The sequence below is a fragment of the Pempheris klunzingeri genome, chromosome 15 (genome assembly GCF_042242105.1).
Source record: "Pempheris klunzingeri isolate RE-2024b chromosome 15, fPemKlu1.hap1, whole genome shotgun sequence".
NCBI lineage: Eukaryota > Metazoa > Chordata > Actinopteri > Acropomatiformes > Pempheridae > Pempheris > Pempheris klunzingeri.
In genome coordinates this window covers 21,797,672-21,815,182 of record NC_092026.1, presented here as the reverse complement: position 1 = coordinate 21,815,182, position 17,511 = coordinate 21,797,672, and the positions used below count along the sequence as shown (strand labels likewise).

The window sequence follows — 17,511 nt, the reverse complement described above, 5'->3', positions numbered from 1 at the left end:
CTAGTGCCACCAGCACTTCAAATTTTATCCTGTGAAATATCTTAACATTTACAGCTCTTACTGCAGCTTGTAGACTCATAGCCTTATTTAACATCAGCAGTCAATTGATATTGTATGTTTGTATGTCTTCATCACACATTTCTGTTGTCATGAGTACTCAGGTTCAGGAAGAACTGCCAGCTATAAAAAGTTACCAGTTTACATCAACAGTCGGGTTGGAAAGTCAAAGGAACTTAACTCAGCAGCTGCCATCAAAGTGCCCATGAGCAAGACAGATTTTCTTGTCCAGTTCAGCTGCAGCGGCCAACAGTAGAAAATTGCGGTATCAAGAGTTGCAACCGGAGGTGAATGAGTTTAAATTTAAAAATGCATAACAAATTTCCTTGGGTGAATAAATGTTGAAAAATTGCATGGTCCTAATAGACCACTAGTTCTGCACACCCTGGAGTCGGAAACTAATCAAAGCCACACTCCTGCACAAAGGAAGTCTAGGCATGTAGCCATTGATCTGTGTTTTATTTAATCTGTATTACACATCACCCAAACTATTAATTTTTAATTAGCAGCACCTGCCATCACTGTACTACATCTTTACCTCAACACACTAAATATCTGCTAAACCCATTGTTGTAATTTCTGCCTTGTGATAGAACACATAAACAAATGTTTCCAAAATGTGGTTTGGGTTTGTGTGAGAATGGCTGCCATCATACTGTTAAAATGTCTTTCATCGATAAACAAGAAAAACCAAATCAAGGGTAGGACTCTATAGCTACCACCTGTGCTTCCATTCTTTGTTCCAGTCATCTTTAACCATTAATTATTTTCAGGCCTCAGGAGCTCTGCTGTCCAAAAAAAGAGCTCCTCGAGGAAACTCCTAGAGTCTGGAAAACATTTCATTTTGGCCATCGAGGCATTTATATTAGCTGTTGGCCCATGTAGATGATATTCAGGCTCTTTTCACATTCTTAGGCTTTCAGGAAACGTCTAAAATAACAGCTCCACCCCACCACTTAATTTGCATTTAGTGTGTTGGATTGAGTTTAGTTCCTCCTCTGCTGTATCTCCTGCTCTATGTCCATATATCCAGTTTATTTTTAATGGGAAATTTAGAGAGAATTCCTTTAATAGTTGTGTTATTCAAATGTGTTATTTTTCTTTTACATCTTCACCCAAAAGAAAAGTGTTTACGAGTGCTTCTAGGATAGTCGGTTTGGTGTCTGTCTAGGATACTGCTCTGAGTCCTGTAATTAGGTTGCAGTGGGATGTAGTGATGCTCCGCTTGATGCTGTTCAGACCGCTTCAAAAGCACAGGGGGCGGGTCCCGAGACAACTTTCCTGACTGGTGATTTGATGAGCGGATGATTTTCCAGTGTCAGTATCTTACAGTCGGCTCAGGTTCGATGTTACGGCGTTTGTCCAGCCTCCTCACAGCGCGCAACTCTCAGGGAACCGAGTGGTTTGCGCTTTTTTTTCATGAAAGCCCTTCACCATCAGTCTGAGAGCTGGGCTGAAGGGGGAGCGGATCTGAAGGGCCCAGTCTGGCAGTGATAGACATCCTTATACTTTCACACATGGCGCTGTAGTAGAAGCATATTTCTGTGGATTGTGGAAGGGAACGAATTTTGTCAAAAGTCGCCCGATTTCTGTACAACTGCGGGCGCTCACCATGGAGATGCAAAGGTGGACCACCAGGTGGAAAACGAAAAGGTGGCTATGGGATTCAACGCTAATCGCTGTGGTCACATTAAGTTTAATTCTACAAGCTGCCAATGTCAGAGCAGGTAAGAAGCTGCATCTTACTAGTCGCTACAGTCACTGTGCCAACTCCAGGGCATCCGGGACAGTTTGAGAGCGTCCTACAGGCTGGCGGCCAGCCTGTAGGTGGTAGCCGGCGACAAACCTATTACAGTTCTCAGTAGACCTATCTACCTAACCCAACAGAGCAGATGATGTGTGTGTGTGTGTGTGTGTGTTTTAATTCGAGGCACTTTATTTTATGATGATGACCGGTGGTCTTTCTTTTTTTCCAAGTTTATTGTTGAGTGACACCAAATTGAGACCACATCATATGACTGCACCTGCATCCAAGTTTCCAGGGACTTTTAAACTCTTTTATGTCACCACAATTGTGCCTTTACGCTTTGTTGATGACTTTGAAGTTGTTACCTCAAACTTTAGCTTAAACTTTAGCTATATAGGGTTCCCATATAGTTTTAATGTGTCCAAATTCATGTTGGATTGATTATAACAAAAAGGTTTATTATTGGCACACACCGACGGAGATGCTGCTCCCTCGTAGTTTCTTCTGAGTACTTAAGCAGGCAAAGTCTGCCATCCAGGTGTGGTCAGTGAGGAGAGGCTGACAGTGTGTGACAATGGTACGTAAAAATGATCATTGAGCAATGACGACGCTCATTAGCGGAGACTGCTGTAATGTACACTCTACTGTATAACTTTAGAAGCTTATGTTATCACAGAAAACATTGCTTGTGGTTTTCTTGTGTGTTCAGCTTCATCGCTTGGCAGTACCACTGGAAACCCCTTATGGTTTTACGCATAACTTTTACGCACGAGGTTTGGCGATATAACTAGTAGCTCACATGTGGCCCATTAAGTTCTTCCAAAATATCATTGAAGTAAAAGCCTTATAGTTAAATTAAATTTACAAAAAGCAGTTTCTTATTTTGTCTTATAAGCTGCCAACTGCCTTACTGATATCACAATCTGACAGCTGTCAGCAGAGTTTATTGTAGCACAGTGTGACTTTATTTACATACTTTTTGTATTGTTGTATTAGTATATATAATATTCTGGGCACAAAAATGATGGAATTCTGGGAGTGAAATTCATATTCTGGCCTGAGGGATCACCATCTTTCCACATTATCCGAGCTCCCACTAAGTCCAAGAAGGGGCGTTGATGGAAAAAAGAAAAAAGACTGGAGTATTTTCTTTGCTTTAAAAACACATATGTGGAAGACATTAAGAACTTCTTTTATATTTCACTTGGTCTTAGGATTTATCGAGACATCCATACTAGACCACGGGTTTAACCAGGATAGATGAGTGTGTGTCAAAGTTGTGTCTCCGTTTGGACGCTAGTTGCTTTTTAATATTTGTGGTTTTGACATCACATCACTTATTATACAACCTTTCAAATACTTGCCTTCCCGTATCACACCCATAACACAGACAGAGATAAAGTTATTTAAGAAGTTTATATTTCATATTGCATTATGAACAATGTAAATCAAAGGCTGATGTACAATAGGTGGTCATTTGTATAACATATTGCATCCTGTCTAGACATTTGACGGCTTAAGTCCCAACCTGTTTTCAGCCATCATCCTTCATTGTTTTTACTGTACAAGTCCTATAATGCATGAAGAAATTATTCTACAGAGGGAAAATTTCAGAGAGCCCCCCTAAAGCAAAAAGATCATGAAAGCAAATAGCACAGTGGCGTGGCTTGCCAAGTGCCCATCTTTCTTCTCTGTGACTGATATTAAACTAACCATAATTGCATGATGTGCTAGCAAACATTTACAGGCTTTCCAATGTACTTTAATTGCTGCCTATGCTGCCAACTCTCAGTAGATGGCAGTGACACAAAAAAGATGCTGTTGCACGACCACAGGGCCACAGAGACATTAAGCCAGAATGTCACAGACTTAAAAGTTAATCACCAGTCTAAACTTAAACATCAAACTGTATGGCTCTAATGAATTTTCTATGTACAGCAGAAAATAGTATTTTAATGCATGAGGCTCTGCTGGTGAAATATCATTAATGATTTTAACAGAGACTTCTCATGTCTCTACATGGCTCACCACCTCGGGGGAAATCACACGTCTTTGTCATGTTAGAAGCCTGTTAACATGGCAGGTAGTATATCACAAGTCGCCGACAGCAGTCGGAAAGATGTGTCATTAAAAATCAGAGAGGCTGACAAATAACCCCTCAGACAAGACTGTGGCTTGTCTGACTGCTTTGGTACCTCTTGGATGAGAGAGTTGCCCTCTCTCTCTCTTGTGGTTTTCATCCTTATCATTAGAATATGGCTCATTCCTTTTTAAAGATGGAAGAATGGCAGATTTTTCAGGATGCGTCGAGGGTATCGCATGCTGGCTCAAACTCCTACCAGGCTGAAAAGCTTTTAAAAGGCTGTGCCTATTCATTTGGGGTCTTTAATGGTTTTGGGATATTGCCTGTTTTTCAGGGCTTCTGTAAAACGATGGTTGTGGAAGGAGAGGGGCTGAAGAGTGGGGGATGTGGATGGGTGGGGGTGCAGGCGGGGGGGGGTTCCTGGCCAATTCAGCACATCTGGAATATATGAGGCCTTGAGGTATGCAGTAATGCAGAAAGGCATTCTGAAACTCACAAAGAGACCTTTAGTCCAAGCTTTCTGTTTTTTTTTTTAAGAACCAGTAGCTCTGAATTGGGACAATATTCAGAAGAGCCACAGACTATTTTCTTTTTTATGAGGCATTTGGTGTGAGGTTTAAAACTTGGCAATTGGTACCTCACATTTGTATTTAATTCTGTCTGTGTTCACGTCAGAAGTCAGTCTGGTTTTCTTAAGGACAAAATAAACCCTGTGTCTGTTACACTGCTGTTAATGGCAGTGCCAGTCAGAACTCCTGTCTCTGGTCATTTCCATCACTTAAAGAGTAAATCTGCACAACTTCAAATGAGCTAAAACTCCAGATATCATCCCTGAACGTGTGCTCGAATCAAGCGAGTTTGATTCACCTCTCAAGCTGTTATTTTTCTGGTCACGGGAGAAGTAGTTACAGGGATGAGGCCTTCTCAGTTTAGTCTCATGTATGTTTTAGTTTGGGGGGTATAGGGAGTGGTGCCACTGCCATAATGGGTTCAGCATGTGGACTTCTAGCTCCACCCATCAGACCCCCTCCTGGTCACTAAACGTGAACAGGAACTGCACAATCAGCACTATCTGGCTTCATGTGTCACATGACTTACAAAAACCAAAAATATAAACTGGCATATATTTCTATAGTAAGATTCCTTAAGCTTTCATGATAGATTGCTGTTGAAGTGTACGGTAAAGAGCCACTACAGAAAAGTACAGTTCAGGGACTACGTTTTGCATGAAAAGAAAGAATATATGGTTCTTCATATAATGAGAAAATAAGGGTTTGAACACTCCTTTATATTCATTTAAATAATATTCTCACCTCCAGTGTGTGCTTATTTGGTTCATCTATGTCTCTTAAACAAACTGTCTTCCTGGTTCGCACAGTTTTATGAGGTATAATAAGGCAGAGGTGGAGATTTCCTGCAATGTGAATTCCAAGGAAGGCGTCTGTCTGATCCCTTTAAATAATTTTCCCACAATGTTTTGAAGCCAATATCAAACACATGGATCTTGATTTTTTTTCAAGGAAGGCAGATTTCACATTAAGCCTGTTATCTGCCATTGCTTAAATGCTTCATCCTCCCGCTTACCATTCAGGCATTGTTTATCATTGCTGGGCCTTTGAAGAGGACACATCCTGCCTCTTGACTCAGTGAAAAGACTCATGAGTAATGCGATGTCTGGACATGGTTGTGCTCGTTTTCGCTGCTGTGGTTTCTGTAATGGTTTAACAAGTAGCATTTAATACTTAGGTTACACTGAATTTGGTTTAGAGTGGAAATGTAACTGTTATTCATTTTATCTTCTGCACTGGATCTGTGTTAGCTTTTAATATTCCTTTCTAACAGAGCTAATACATGCTACAATATTTATGTGTGGTCTTTAAGTCTTTGTTTTTACTTTACTGTACAACAGTACAGAGATGTTATTACATGTGGTGAATGTCACTAAATTACAAGGCAGCAAATGTTACAACAGATATGGTCACAAAGTGTTTGATCTGTATTTTTTGGAGTCAATGCCAGTGTGTGTTATTAGCATTTAGCAACTTTAATTTAGGGGACGCTCACTGAAATGGATATTAAGCAATAAAGCTTTATTCATGGCTGCTTATTTAAAGTGAGACTATGTAACTTTTGAAGAAGAAATAATTCTTCCTCTCACAATTGAGGAGTTGAATTCAATAACACACCCTTGTACACAACTGTGTAACTGATATTACTTAGTCAGTCTATTAATATCTGCCATCATGCTGTAATTGTGACTTTTGGCCACAGTGGCTAGAGTTCAGAAAAAGTTGCATAGGCTTGCTTTAAAGATTTGGGTATGAAATACATAAAAGGCAACTATAAACCTTATGGATAGACCAATAGATTGCCATGTCAATATATTAGTCAATATTAGCTCATAGAAGATATTGGTGGCCGGTATTGGTGTTGGCCAATAAGTAAAAATTTGCAGTATGGACGTGCAAAACTAGGCTTGAAGTCGTTTAGAAAGTGCATTTGTGCATTCTGCTTACTGTGCATGTTAGTTACATCACAAAGAAACACACACAAAAAACAGATTTATGTCAAGACTTAAAAAAAAAATCACTATTAGCTGATAAAGCAATTTTAACCATTTCTTGCTCCCAAATATCCACGTGGGCCTCAAAAATCCAGTATCAGTCAGTATTATATATTATATTACCTCACACACTGTGACACTTTTCACAAATTTAAGTTTCTGTTCAATTTTGTATTTCAATATTTGGTATTGTTGTGACTTGACCTCTGTACCGCACTCTGGCACAACAATTTCCTCCGGGATAAATAAAGTCATTCTTATTCTTGTTCTATATTTGGTTTCTATGATAAATGGATTACTTAAGTTGACACTGCCAAGTATAGACAATAATTTACTGAAAGAGCTACACTGCCACAGCCACAGAATTTAAGCCAGACTGAAACGATTTATTCAAACCTAAATTTTGTCTTAAGCTGTTTTGTGTGTACAGTTACTATTTTATCCATTACAGCGTCCATAATGACCTTGAATTAACAGCCTCCTCTAACTGTATATTCTTAAGCAAACGCAGCCTCAGGCAGTCACGTTAAATCACAACTGACTCTGGGCTGTGCATCAACACTCCTGTTTATACACTAGCCTGAAGACATACCTTATTAGGCTTCTAAATTCCCTATAATCACACAGTAACTGATGGTGTGCCTCTGGGAATGGAAGAAATGGGTTGAGAGGAAAACAGTAACAGAATGGGACAGAGAAAGACCCTGAGAGTAAAGAGTAGAAGTCTCAGGATTTAAGGTAGAGAAGCGAGAAGCAGTGTTTATGGCTGCATTGCAAAGAGTTCCAGGTCCATTGATAGAAAAGAGCCTAGTGATGTTACGAAGCTTGTAAAGCTGCCTCCCTCTGTGTTCTGCTTATTCCAAAGACCCAGTGATCACCAGCAATGAGTTTTATCATTCTGTGAGGGTAACAGTGAAGCTGAGGAGGGGGCCAATTAAGTCTGCTGAATGGTTCCTAACAGTTTTACTGCTCCTCTGCCAAGGTGGCTCATAAACGAACAACTGCTTGAACTGACAGATTTGGCCAACAATGCGTGCCAAAGGGTGTAGTGGGTGCAAATGTTGACTTATCATCAAAATGCCATGTCCTATTAGATTTTCTGTTAACTGTTGAAATATGCTCACACTGTACTGTAAAGATTACATGCAGCTTTTATAACATGTACACTAATAATACACAATTACATACAGCATTTTCTTCTCTAATCTCATACAATGCCTTAATTGTTGCATTTATTTATATTCGTATGCTGTATGTATTCATTGTATCGCAAATTGTCTGTGTACATGATGCATTCAGCCTGTGCTTCCAGCAGACTGAGAAGTCACTGTGACGTCTCAGAGGTGATGGTGGAACAACATCACATTTACAAGATGATTAATAATCAGAAAAGTCCTGTTCTTCAATCTATACAACAACTTTTCAAACAATCTACACCTTGAACTGCATTCTCACATATAACATTAAGGAAATTATATATTTTCATATTTGCTATACAAATGTTGACATGACATTTTCCTGTCCAAATATCTTTGCAAAATCTAACCAATTCTTTGTTCTGCTTCCACAGCTGAACCAGTAGATGTACTGAAGGTTTTAGACTTCCAGAGCTCTCCTGAAGGAATACGGAAAACAACAGGCTTCTGCCCATTCCGGAGAGGATCCAAACCCGACATTGCTTACAGAGTGACAAAACAGGCTCAGATCAGCGCTCCAACCAAACAGCTCTTCCCAGGTAACCTCACTCCTTACCTTGTATAGATCACCAGCATTTACATCGAACCAATGCGTCCATATCGGATGCTCTGGACAGTAGAAAGAACTCAGTAATTAGTTTAGATGTAAGTTGCACACAGCATACACCAGCTCATCTGGGTTTGTTATTATGCTTTATACCATAGAACCTCATATTTATGAAAAAGGGCTAAATTTGTAATATTGGTGCAGCATTTTCTTGGGAAACCTCTTCAAAGTGACGCAATCATTTAACATACACTTTTATCTGACATTTGTATTTGGGTACATTTTATGAAATTAGGGGATCTCAGAGATCTCTTCACATTTTGAGATGTGATGGTTTTATGCGTTTATGCATAAAACCCTATAAGAGCAGCTTTTATACAGGAAAACAATCTCATTGGGAAAACGAGCTGCACAGCCTTTACATAGGACTGATTCTGAGTCTTAACTTAGGCACAATGGAGCTTTAAGATTAATGCTAATGTTGACATGCTAACAAGCTCATAATGATAATTTATAAAATAACCACCATAATCACCATGCTAACTATCTTAGTTGGACAAATTGAAATTTTGAGTGGTAAAGAGTTTTCTTATTCCCAGACCAGCCGACAGACTGACATAGTTAGCATGGTTAAAAATGTCATGCCTAATCAAACAAATAATTGTCTGGATGAAAATGAAATTGATGCTTTTGTTTACTGTCTTGAACCACTTAATGGCAAAATAGAAACATCTTTCAGATATGTCAATGTCACAATAAAGCAACAAAAAAATTATGCAATGGGTGACTGTAATGAAACCCTTCACTACAAGCAATTGTCCTCTAAAATGCAGTGCAGACTTTCAGGAATTGGTTTTTAGAAGATGTCTATGAATGTGCTGGTGTGTCAGTGGGCCCCAAGAGCCCATAAGGGATGAGAGTCACTCAGCACATGGTGTATGAAATGTCAAGTAAACATATGACTCAAGTAAGAAAAGCTACACCAGATTTTTGCTATGCGATATTTTGGGGAAACCTACAATTTATTACAGCAAATCAATGAGAGGAATATTTCTTTTGATGTCTTGTGGAGTGATCTTGTCAGTAAACTATCTGTCTTCAAGTTTGATTGCTGGCAGTCTGGAGTATGCTGCATTTGGCTGATGTAGTGAAATCTAGCAGGATTTTCATTGTGGATGCACATTGCCTGACTCTCATAGTCTGCTGCCCGGCTGTGAGAAATAAAGCCATATTTATTTTATTAGGAATGAGTCCACTCGGAGAAACAAAACGCTATTTGACTGTGTAACCATTTGGTTTGCTACTTTCTTACACTTATTGCTACCCATCAGCTAATCCGAAGATTGAATAATGAACTGTGGAGGACAAGACCAGTGTCATTACTGATGGCTGTAGAAAACCAATGCTGCTGACAGATGTAAAATTGCCAATTTCCAGTCTTTCCAGTTGCTTTTGTACAGCTGAAATAAGAAACGTGCTTTGTTTAAGCACAAATACAATGCATTATAACGCACAACAATAAAGTTCACATCCATCAGAGGCGTATTAATTCTTTATTACTGGGGCAAAGTGTAGAAAGAGTCCCCAGATGCTTACTTACTCAAAACTAACTTGGCAAGAAAGCATATAGAAATTTATTAGGAACTGAGTGCTGTTAAATAAATTGTCCTAGTCTGTGCCAAACTTGTTAGGTTTTTTTCTATTTGGCTTGATTTCTAAAGATTAAAGAACTGTTCAAAATAGTGTGAGGTAGAACTAAATTTCTGTGATTTTTGGCATAAACTGCTAGCACACCTTACACTTACAGTAACGGAAATTTGAAGGATATAATTAAGCTTGAGAGGTGAGGTGTTGGTGGTGCCATGGAAGCAAAGTGTCAAAATGTCCTCAGTCAGAATAATTGGACTTTTATTTGATTAGGATTAGTTATTTGCCATTGAACCGAGCTATTATGGTTTTAGAAATATGACATTTGTTTGAGTATTTACGGCCCTTGTAAAATGAATGTGGCTACATCACCACCATTGAGTCCTTTCAGGGCATGCCAAGGTCTCTTTCAGCTTCCTTAGTAAACACTGCTCCAGGTCGAGTTGTCTAGACACTAGGGTTTAATGTGAGGAGAGAATGTTAGAGAGCTAATAAACTTGCCATTATTCAATTTATTCATTACAATACAATTGCCCTTGTAATGACACCAATAGAAGATGACTGGGGTATAAGGTGTGTGCATTCCATTTGTACTTTACATTTAGTGCATAGTATTGTCAAAGACTCCCCTTTTAACGCTGTGTAGTTTTATAATATGTGTACGTCAGGTGTGGAAAGGATTAGCAATGTTTAACTTCAACTAATAGTAGTAATAATAATCATAATAGTAGGTGGAATAATAGTAATAATAGTTAACTTCAAGGAATAGTCGACATTCAGGGAGGGTTAGATTGAAAAGGTCGACACTTCTCTCTGTACTAAGGGTGAAACAACTGCCAGCAGCTTATCTTAGCTTAGCACAAAGACTGGAAAGAGTGGAAACACCTAGCGTAGCTGTGCCCTTAGCTACAAAATCCATCTTCCAATAATTAACATGTTTTATCTCATTTGTTTAATATGCACAAAAAAACCAAAGGTTAAAAACTTTGTGGTTTATATGGAATTATGTGCTGGACTAAGCTCAGTGGCTGCTGGCAGTAGCTTTATATTCACTGTACAGACAAGAGTAGTGTCAATCTTCTTATCTAATTCCCAGCAAGAAGTATTTCTCAAAATGTGTAGCATCCCCATCGACTTAAAGAAGGAAGGTAGGCAATACATCTTCACAGTATCATTCTCAGAAATGAAGAAAACATTCTTAACCCGCATCCCCACAAGAGTTACTGTATTAAATTTAATTAAAATACTGTGGTTACACTGGACAGTTCCCATGGGTGTAATTATGTGAATCTGAAGCAGAGGGATGCTGCTAAACTTCTGACAAAAGTGCACACTCAGATCTACAAACTATATATCTGTTGGTTTTTATTAACATGCAAACCAACATTCCTGCTGCTCGTGTCACCTTCAGGGGGAGTTTTCCCAGAAGATTTCTCTATCCTGTTTACCATCAAGCCCAAGGCTGGCCTCCAGTCCTTCCTGCTGTCCATGTACAACCAGCAAGGGATCCAGCAGCTCGGCGTGGAGGTGGGCCGTTCCCCACTGTTCCTGTATGAGGACCAGAATGGCAAGCCCGCCGCGGAGGAGTACCCCCTGTTCCGCTCCATCAACCTTGCTGACGGCAAGTAAGTGACTAACTGCTTCTCAAGAGGGCTTGGACAGGTTGGAGATGTGGATGGTAGATTTCTGTGTCTCCTATGTTTTTGCTTTTCTGTGCCCCATTTTCAGCACTTAATTTAAAAACTCAAGTTTGATATGAAGCTTGTGTGATTGGCGCAAAGGCAAAGCAGCACATTTTGTGGCTCATCTGGAGCACTTTTTGTAGATTTATAGGTTGTATTTTATGCTAAATAAATCCAATATGCTAAATTTGTTTCTCAAGTTCTCACAAAATACTGAACTCTTCTAGCCTAATAAACTGACACACAGCTGATTTATTATCATCTTATGTTTCTCAGTCATTAATGCCACATGAGACAAGTCAGACAGTAATGGCAAATAAATTTTCAGCCAGCAATTTGATGACAGGCTTTTCTTTTCCGGATTATTTACAGCAGTGGTATACTGATATGCAGTAATGGCAGGATCTTCATAAATCACATAGCTGTCCAATGACGTTGATATGTTACCATCAATCATTTGCAAACAAAAATGCCTTGCAGTGATCCCATGCATGTCGTTTGTCTGTAGTTAGAACTATCAAGTAAAAAAACATAGTTATGCACACTTTACATTTTACACAGTGAAATGTACCGTTTCCAAATGTATAGTAATAAAGTTACCCCTGTACTTATGAACCATGATTTATCAAGTATTGACATGATTTTTAAATTCACTGGATTTGTTTCGATCCTTTTCTTATTCTCTCTGACACACTGTCTCAACAGATCTAAATATATTTTCTTAGAAGACATTCAGAGGAATAGTCCAACATGATTGAAAATACAATCAGGCATGTACAGGCCATCAGCAGACCAGAGTATCCCAATGGGCTGTGGACCTGTATATCTCACGGTGTTAGAGAAGTGGAGCTTAGTTACTTATTTGGCGAGTCGACCTTAACAAGTACCAGACACGATGACGCTGTCCGGCTGGTAGCAGTGCAAGTGGCAATGGTCATCATGTGATACGATTAACATTGATAATGCAGATTAATGATCAACTTTCATTGCGTGTGCTTTAAAAATGTGTGAACACCCATTAGAGGCGTATCAAAGCAGTACATCACAATCATTTCCTCCTGTAGCCTAGCAGTAGGCATAGATGTGCTGGTATTGCACTGTTCATGTTCCTCTTGTTATTGCAGTAGTCTAGTAGTGTGGTTGTATCTAAGCAGAGCAGGACATCTTCCTGTCTCTGGGCACAAAAGAGTGTATTATTACAGAAGCTTCTGCTCTATTAGATCTCTATATATGTGTGTATCATTGTTGCTTAATGTAGTTGCAGTTTCTGAGATTGTATAGTAGCCTTAGCCTATGTTCATTAGGCCTACATTATTGTCAGATAAGGCAACCTAATGTTCTCATTGAGTCATTTGCAAGTTTATTTCTTGAAAATAAAGAAAAAAATGATAGACAGTCATGACATTCCAGAAAAAAAATTGCGATCGTGGGCTCATATTGAACTTCTCATCTACTTTTCAGTAAGAAATAAAGTAACCATATGTATGTAACTATTTCTTTAACCAGACTGTGCCAATTTTCTTTAAATGATAGGAAGTGCCAGAGCACCCTTGCTGTATTTCTGATCCCCTACTTTGCTTCTGTGCTGCACAGATGGCATCGCGTAGCTCTCAGTGTGGAGAAGAAGACTGTCACCATCATTGTGGACTGTAAGAAGAAGTTGGCCAGACCACTCGGGAGAAGCGACCAGGCTGTCATCAACACAGAAGGCATTACTGTCTTTGGCACCAGAATCCTGGATGAGGAAGTCTTTGAGGTAAAGCGGACATATTAAATTAAAGGAATGCTTTAAAGGAATGGTTTGGTATTTTGGAAAATGTTGAGAGTTAAAATGAGAAGATGGATTGCACCAATGTTTGTGCTACTATTGTTATTAAACTGGAGACAGGAGCAGATTAGCTTGGGATGAAGACGCATGAAGACTGGAGGCAGGGGGGAAACGGCTACCCTGGATGCACTGTGCCTGACAATGACACATCCCATAAAACCACAACTTAAACCCTGTTTCCAGTCTTTATACTAGACTAATCATGCCCTGGCTGCAGCTCCATACCTAATGCACAGCTATGAGAGCAGTAACAATCTTCTCATCTAAATGATGGCAAGAAAGAAAATAAGTGTGTTTTCCAAAAATTCCTTAACTATTCCTAAAAGTTGCAGCAGTGCAGATAACCTTAATGTTAATGGATACATTATTTTTTTTATTATTTTTGATGTTTTTGCAAATTATATTCTGGGAATAAAACAATGCAATGTACCTCTGATACTAAAATCTGTGGTAAGAATGTGCTTCAGGATGTCCTCATCATCTCCACATGAATGCCTTTTACAAATACAATGCAGACATTTACCACTAGATTGAGATAATTATGTTTTGGGGGAGTTTGGAAAGCTTACCTAGATGCCAGTGATTTTGTCCATTCTGGTTAAGTATGGATGTAATTGAAAGCACATTATGAATGTTACTCTCAATGAATCTCATTTACCATTGTGAAAATGGACAATTTTAGTGTCTAATACTTTAAGTCCAAATGCTTCAAGGCCAGGCATTTTATTTGTCTTTCATTAACTTGTGCATACAGTAAATGGTGAATTTTATTGGCCAGAACAACAATATTGGCTTTGTGTACTTGGCAAGAGCTGTGAGCAAAGTCTGTGAAAAGGCTACATGCACAGTGTGTTGTTTTTTTTCCTCTCAACACTGGTTGGATTTGTTTGAATAGTTGACTTAATGAAAGAAAGACTGAGGTCTAATACACAGCAGTTGGTCAGATTGGACAGTGTGTTATTTTGAAATGCATGAATTTTGCTGCTGTTTGTGATTTGATTTCATTTTATACCCTCAGTGACTGTGATTATCAGAGCTCAGGGTCAGAATTCACAGTTCAGTGTGCAGTTACCGAGGTGGTGATTAGGATATGGACATCCTAGCTACCGGGTTTAGCGCAGGTAGCTGTGAGCTGAGTGGAAAATGTGAGCTGAATGCTAGTTCCAAAGACAATAGCTCCTCTTTGATGTCTGCATGTGGAATGCTTGCTAAGTAGAACAGCCTGCAAAATGTTTGCCTCCAGGTCAGAGATGACTTTCCACAGAGGAGCCACTTGAAAATGAGGTCTCACTCTTTTTTAGTGATAGGTGTTTGGCACGCAGATCACATCGCTAGGCTTAGAGGTTAAACACATAGACAAGTTTACAGCAATATTTTTGCACATTTGCTGAGTACCAACAGTAAGAGGCACAAGAGTGAAAGCCACAGTGATTAGGATTGGGATTGTAATTAAGGCAATTAAGAGTTGAGGGGAGAGGATAAAAGTAACCTAGCAATTTCACTAAGCCTTTTCTGTTTTTAATGCTGATTTATGACCAGCCATTTGGCTCTTGTGAATGCTCTTTGTTTGAACATATATTACGCTAAATGGTGTTGAATTCCAGAGTAATTTGTTTTGTTCTCATTTTAAAAACCTGGAGAAGAGAAAATTATTCTTTTTGTTCCAAGGGTAGAGGCTTTTTGCACGTTGCAAGGTGGTTTTAATCAGTGTATCACACAACAGCAATGCTGTGGTGGCCTGGCTACAAATGCAGCCTTATCTTAAGCTGTAATTATTTCCACTTAAAGTTTAATAAGCCTAGATTTGGTGATTGCACACTGGCTACTTGTGAGCACACTACATTGCCAATGGCAAAAAATTCCTACAGGCCACAAGGTCCTTGGCTAATTATATATTTCTATAGATAAAACAGTGTTGTAAAGTGGATGTAAGCCATCTGTTTGGTTGTTGCTCGTAGGATTATACTTTGGCATAAATTCTACAGCTTTTGTAGGCATACAACAATCAGTATACCGTGGGGCCTATGGAGCAGTGCTGGATTATTGCATTATCTAATGCAGGTACTGAAAACACAATGTGAACATTTGAAACATCTCTGCAATGAGGTTATTATGTCCAATTCCTCCAAGGTCTCTTGGAGAATGAATGCATGTTTAAATTCTTTCTCATCCAGGTTTATTGTGTACAGTAGGTGTTAGGTTGTAAAGCCCTGCTGTATAATATAGTTAGTTAGATATATACTTACTGTACTTACTGTATAGTTTGATGAGAAGATCAATCTTCTCATTTATTTTCTCAAAACCCCCCCCCCAAAAGCCTATTTTCTAGATGTCAAAACAATTTAAAAATGAAATTTAGCATGAAAGGTAATGTTCCCTTTGGATCACAATGATTTTGTTGACTCCTAAAACTTCATCTACCACCATTGTCAGATCAGAACTTTCCCTTGACTAACACTTTGGTCTGTGAGAACATGTAACATGAAATGAAACATGAAATTTGGTTAATCATGCCCAGAAGATGAATCCTAATTTTTTAAATGCTCCTCTGACATGTTGGTATGGATCCCACTGTAGCTCTGATGGAAGTCCATTCTAGATTCATATCCTAACCTTAAAAAATTACCTTATTTAACCTTCATCATCTCAAACCCCAACTAAGCATTAATGTTAAGCATTAATCTTCTTCATGTATAAATATACCAAAGCCTGTACCTAAACTTACCTTAGATGGATCCAACATGTCTTCCATTGGGTTATCTGAGGAATTTTTAGAATAATAGCCATGAGAAAATATTTAGCCCTAACAGATTAAGTAATTGTGGCTGTGAAGCATAGCCTGAGCTAGCTTCACAACTTAAGGGCCATTCCACAGTTTAATTACTGAGGGTGGCTTTGAGCTTTCCCACTAAAACTGCTTGGAGCTGTGAGCGCATGGCTACATTACTGCAGTAGATTGCATAAGCAGGTGTCAAAGCTGGAAGCACGGTACGAGTGAAGGCTAGAGGAAAATATGACCAGTGTGTGCTTAGTCTTGGCTCAGATTGCACAGCTGTTTAAAAGATATGCTCACTGACCGGGCCTCCAAATGCCTTTTCTTATTTTCTTCTGCTTTTTTTTTTCTTTTAAATGAAAGCCACGAGATAGTTGAATCATCTCTCATTTTTATGCAAATCCTTTCTTCAGACTTTAAAGGATAGGGTGGGATTTGTTGTTTGTGCAGTACGTCAGTGCTGTTATATACGTGCTTGTGTGCATAAAAGTGTGTTTGTGTGTCTGTGAGGAGGATGGGGGGGGGGGGCGAAGATAGTTTGTTTATGTGTCTGTCATTACTGCATAGTAGATTGTTCCAAAATGCTGTCCCACAAGCAGGACAGTCTTTGGCAGAGGAATCTAACAAGGCTCTGCTGGGCTCTAGGCCTTAAAGTGAATCATTGTTTATGGTTGTGTTGGCAGAAAGAGAAATGGTCTGACTGTTTCTCATCTGCCTCAGTCACTTTTCACCCTTCACTAACCATCACAAAATGTTTTGGTTAGGCGTTTGTAATAGGAATACAGTAATTAATTCATTTTTTATAGTGTTTCTGTGACTGAGAAGGTTGTCAGTCGCATCTATGATATTTCCAACATGTGTATAGATAAACAAACAGAGGACTATAAAGTGTCTTTGTTCTCTAACTTTGTCACATTGTGTCTGTGAGTGACCTCCTTGTCCCTTGTGCTGGGAGCCTCTCTAACTGGCCCCAGCACAGCCAGTAAGTAATGGACTCAAGGTGTTGCACGAAAACTTTTGCTGATGGAAAAGAGCACAGTGAGGACAAAAAGGAAGGGAAGTGAAGAAAGGCCGGGCAGACAAGCAAGCAGATGGTTCAAACAGTTCAACAGTTTTGTGAGCTACTGGCAGGCAAAATGTTTTAATATTCGAAGGGTGCAAGACATTTGTATGCCCCCAGTGCTTGAAAAGAAACTTTATCCCTGTGCTGACCACAAAGGCTGCATTTGATAAAACACTGGGAGAAATCTGGAGAGTATTATACATTTTTCCTCTCCTCTGCTTCTTGCTTAATTGTTGTCCTTGTACAGTTTTGAAATTCCATCTCTCTATTTGTTCTTTCAAGATGTGATACCACTCCCAGAGTTTGGAAAAGCAGACTTTTAGAT

The 17,511-nt window shown here is 39.1% G+C and overlaps 1 protein-coding gene across 1 annotated transcript in view; it reads left to right on the top strand.

Annotated features, from left to right (window-relative positions):
- Nucleotides 1-1,527: 1,527 nt before the first annotated feature.
- Nucleotides 1,528-17,511, top strand: part of LOC139214251 (collagen alpha-1(XI) chain-like) — an 80,426-nt gene continuing 64,442 nt past the window's right edge. Inside the window, exons 1-4 of the mRNA XM_070845054.1 lie at nucleotides 1,528-1,784; nucleotides 8,021-8,185; nucleotides 11,252-11,465; nucleotides 13,116-13,278. Coding sequence (XP_070701155.1) covers nucleotides 1,670-1,784; nucleotides 8,021-8,185; nucleotides 11,252-11,465; nucleotides 13,116-13,278 — 657 coding nt within the window. The 5' untranslated portion in view covers nucleotides 1,528-1,669. The remainder of the gene's footprint in view (nucleotides 1,785-8,020; nucleotides 8,186-11,251; nucleotides 11,466-13,115; nucleotides 13,279-17,511) is intronic.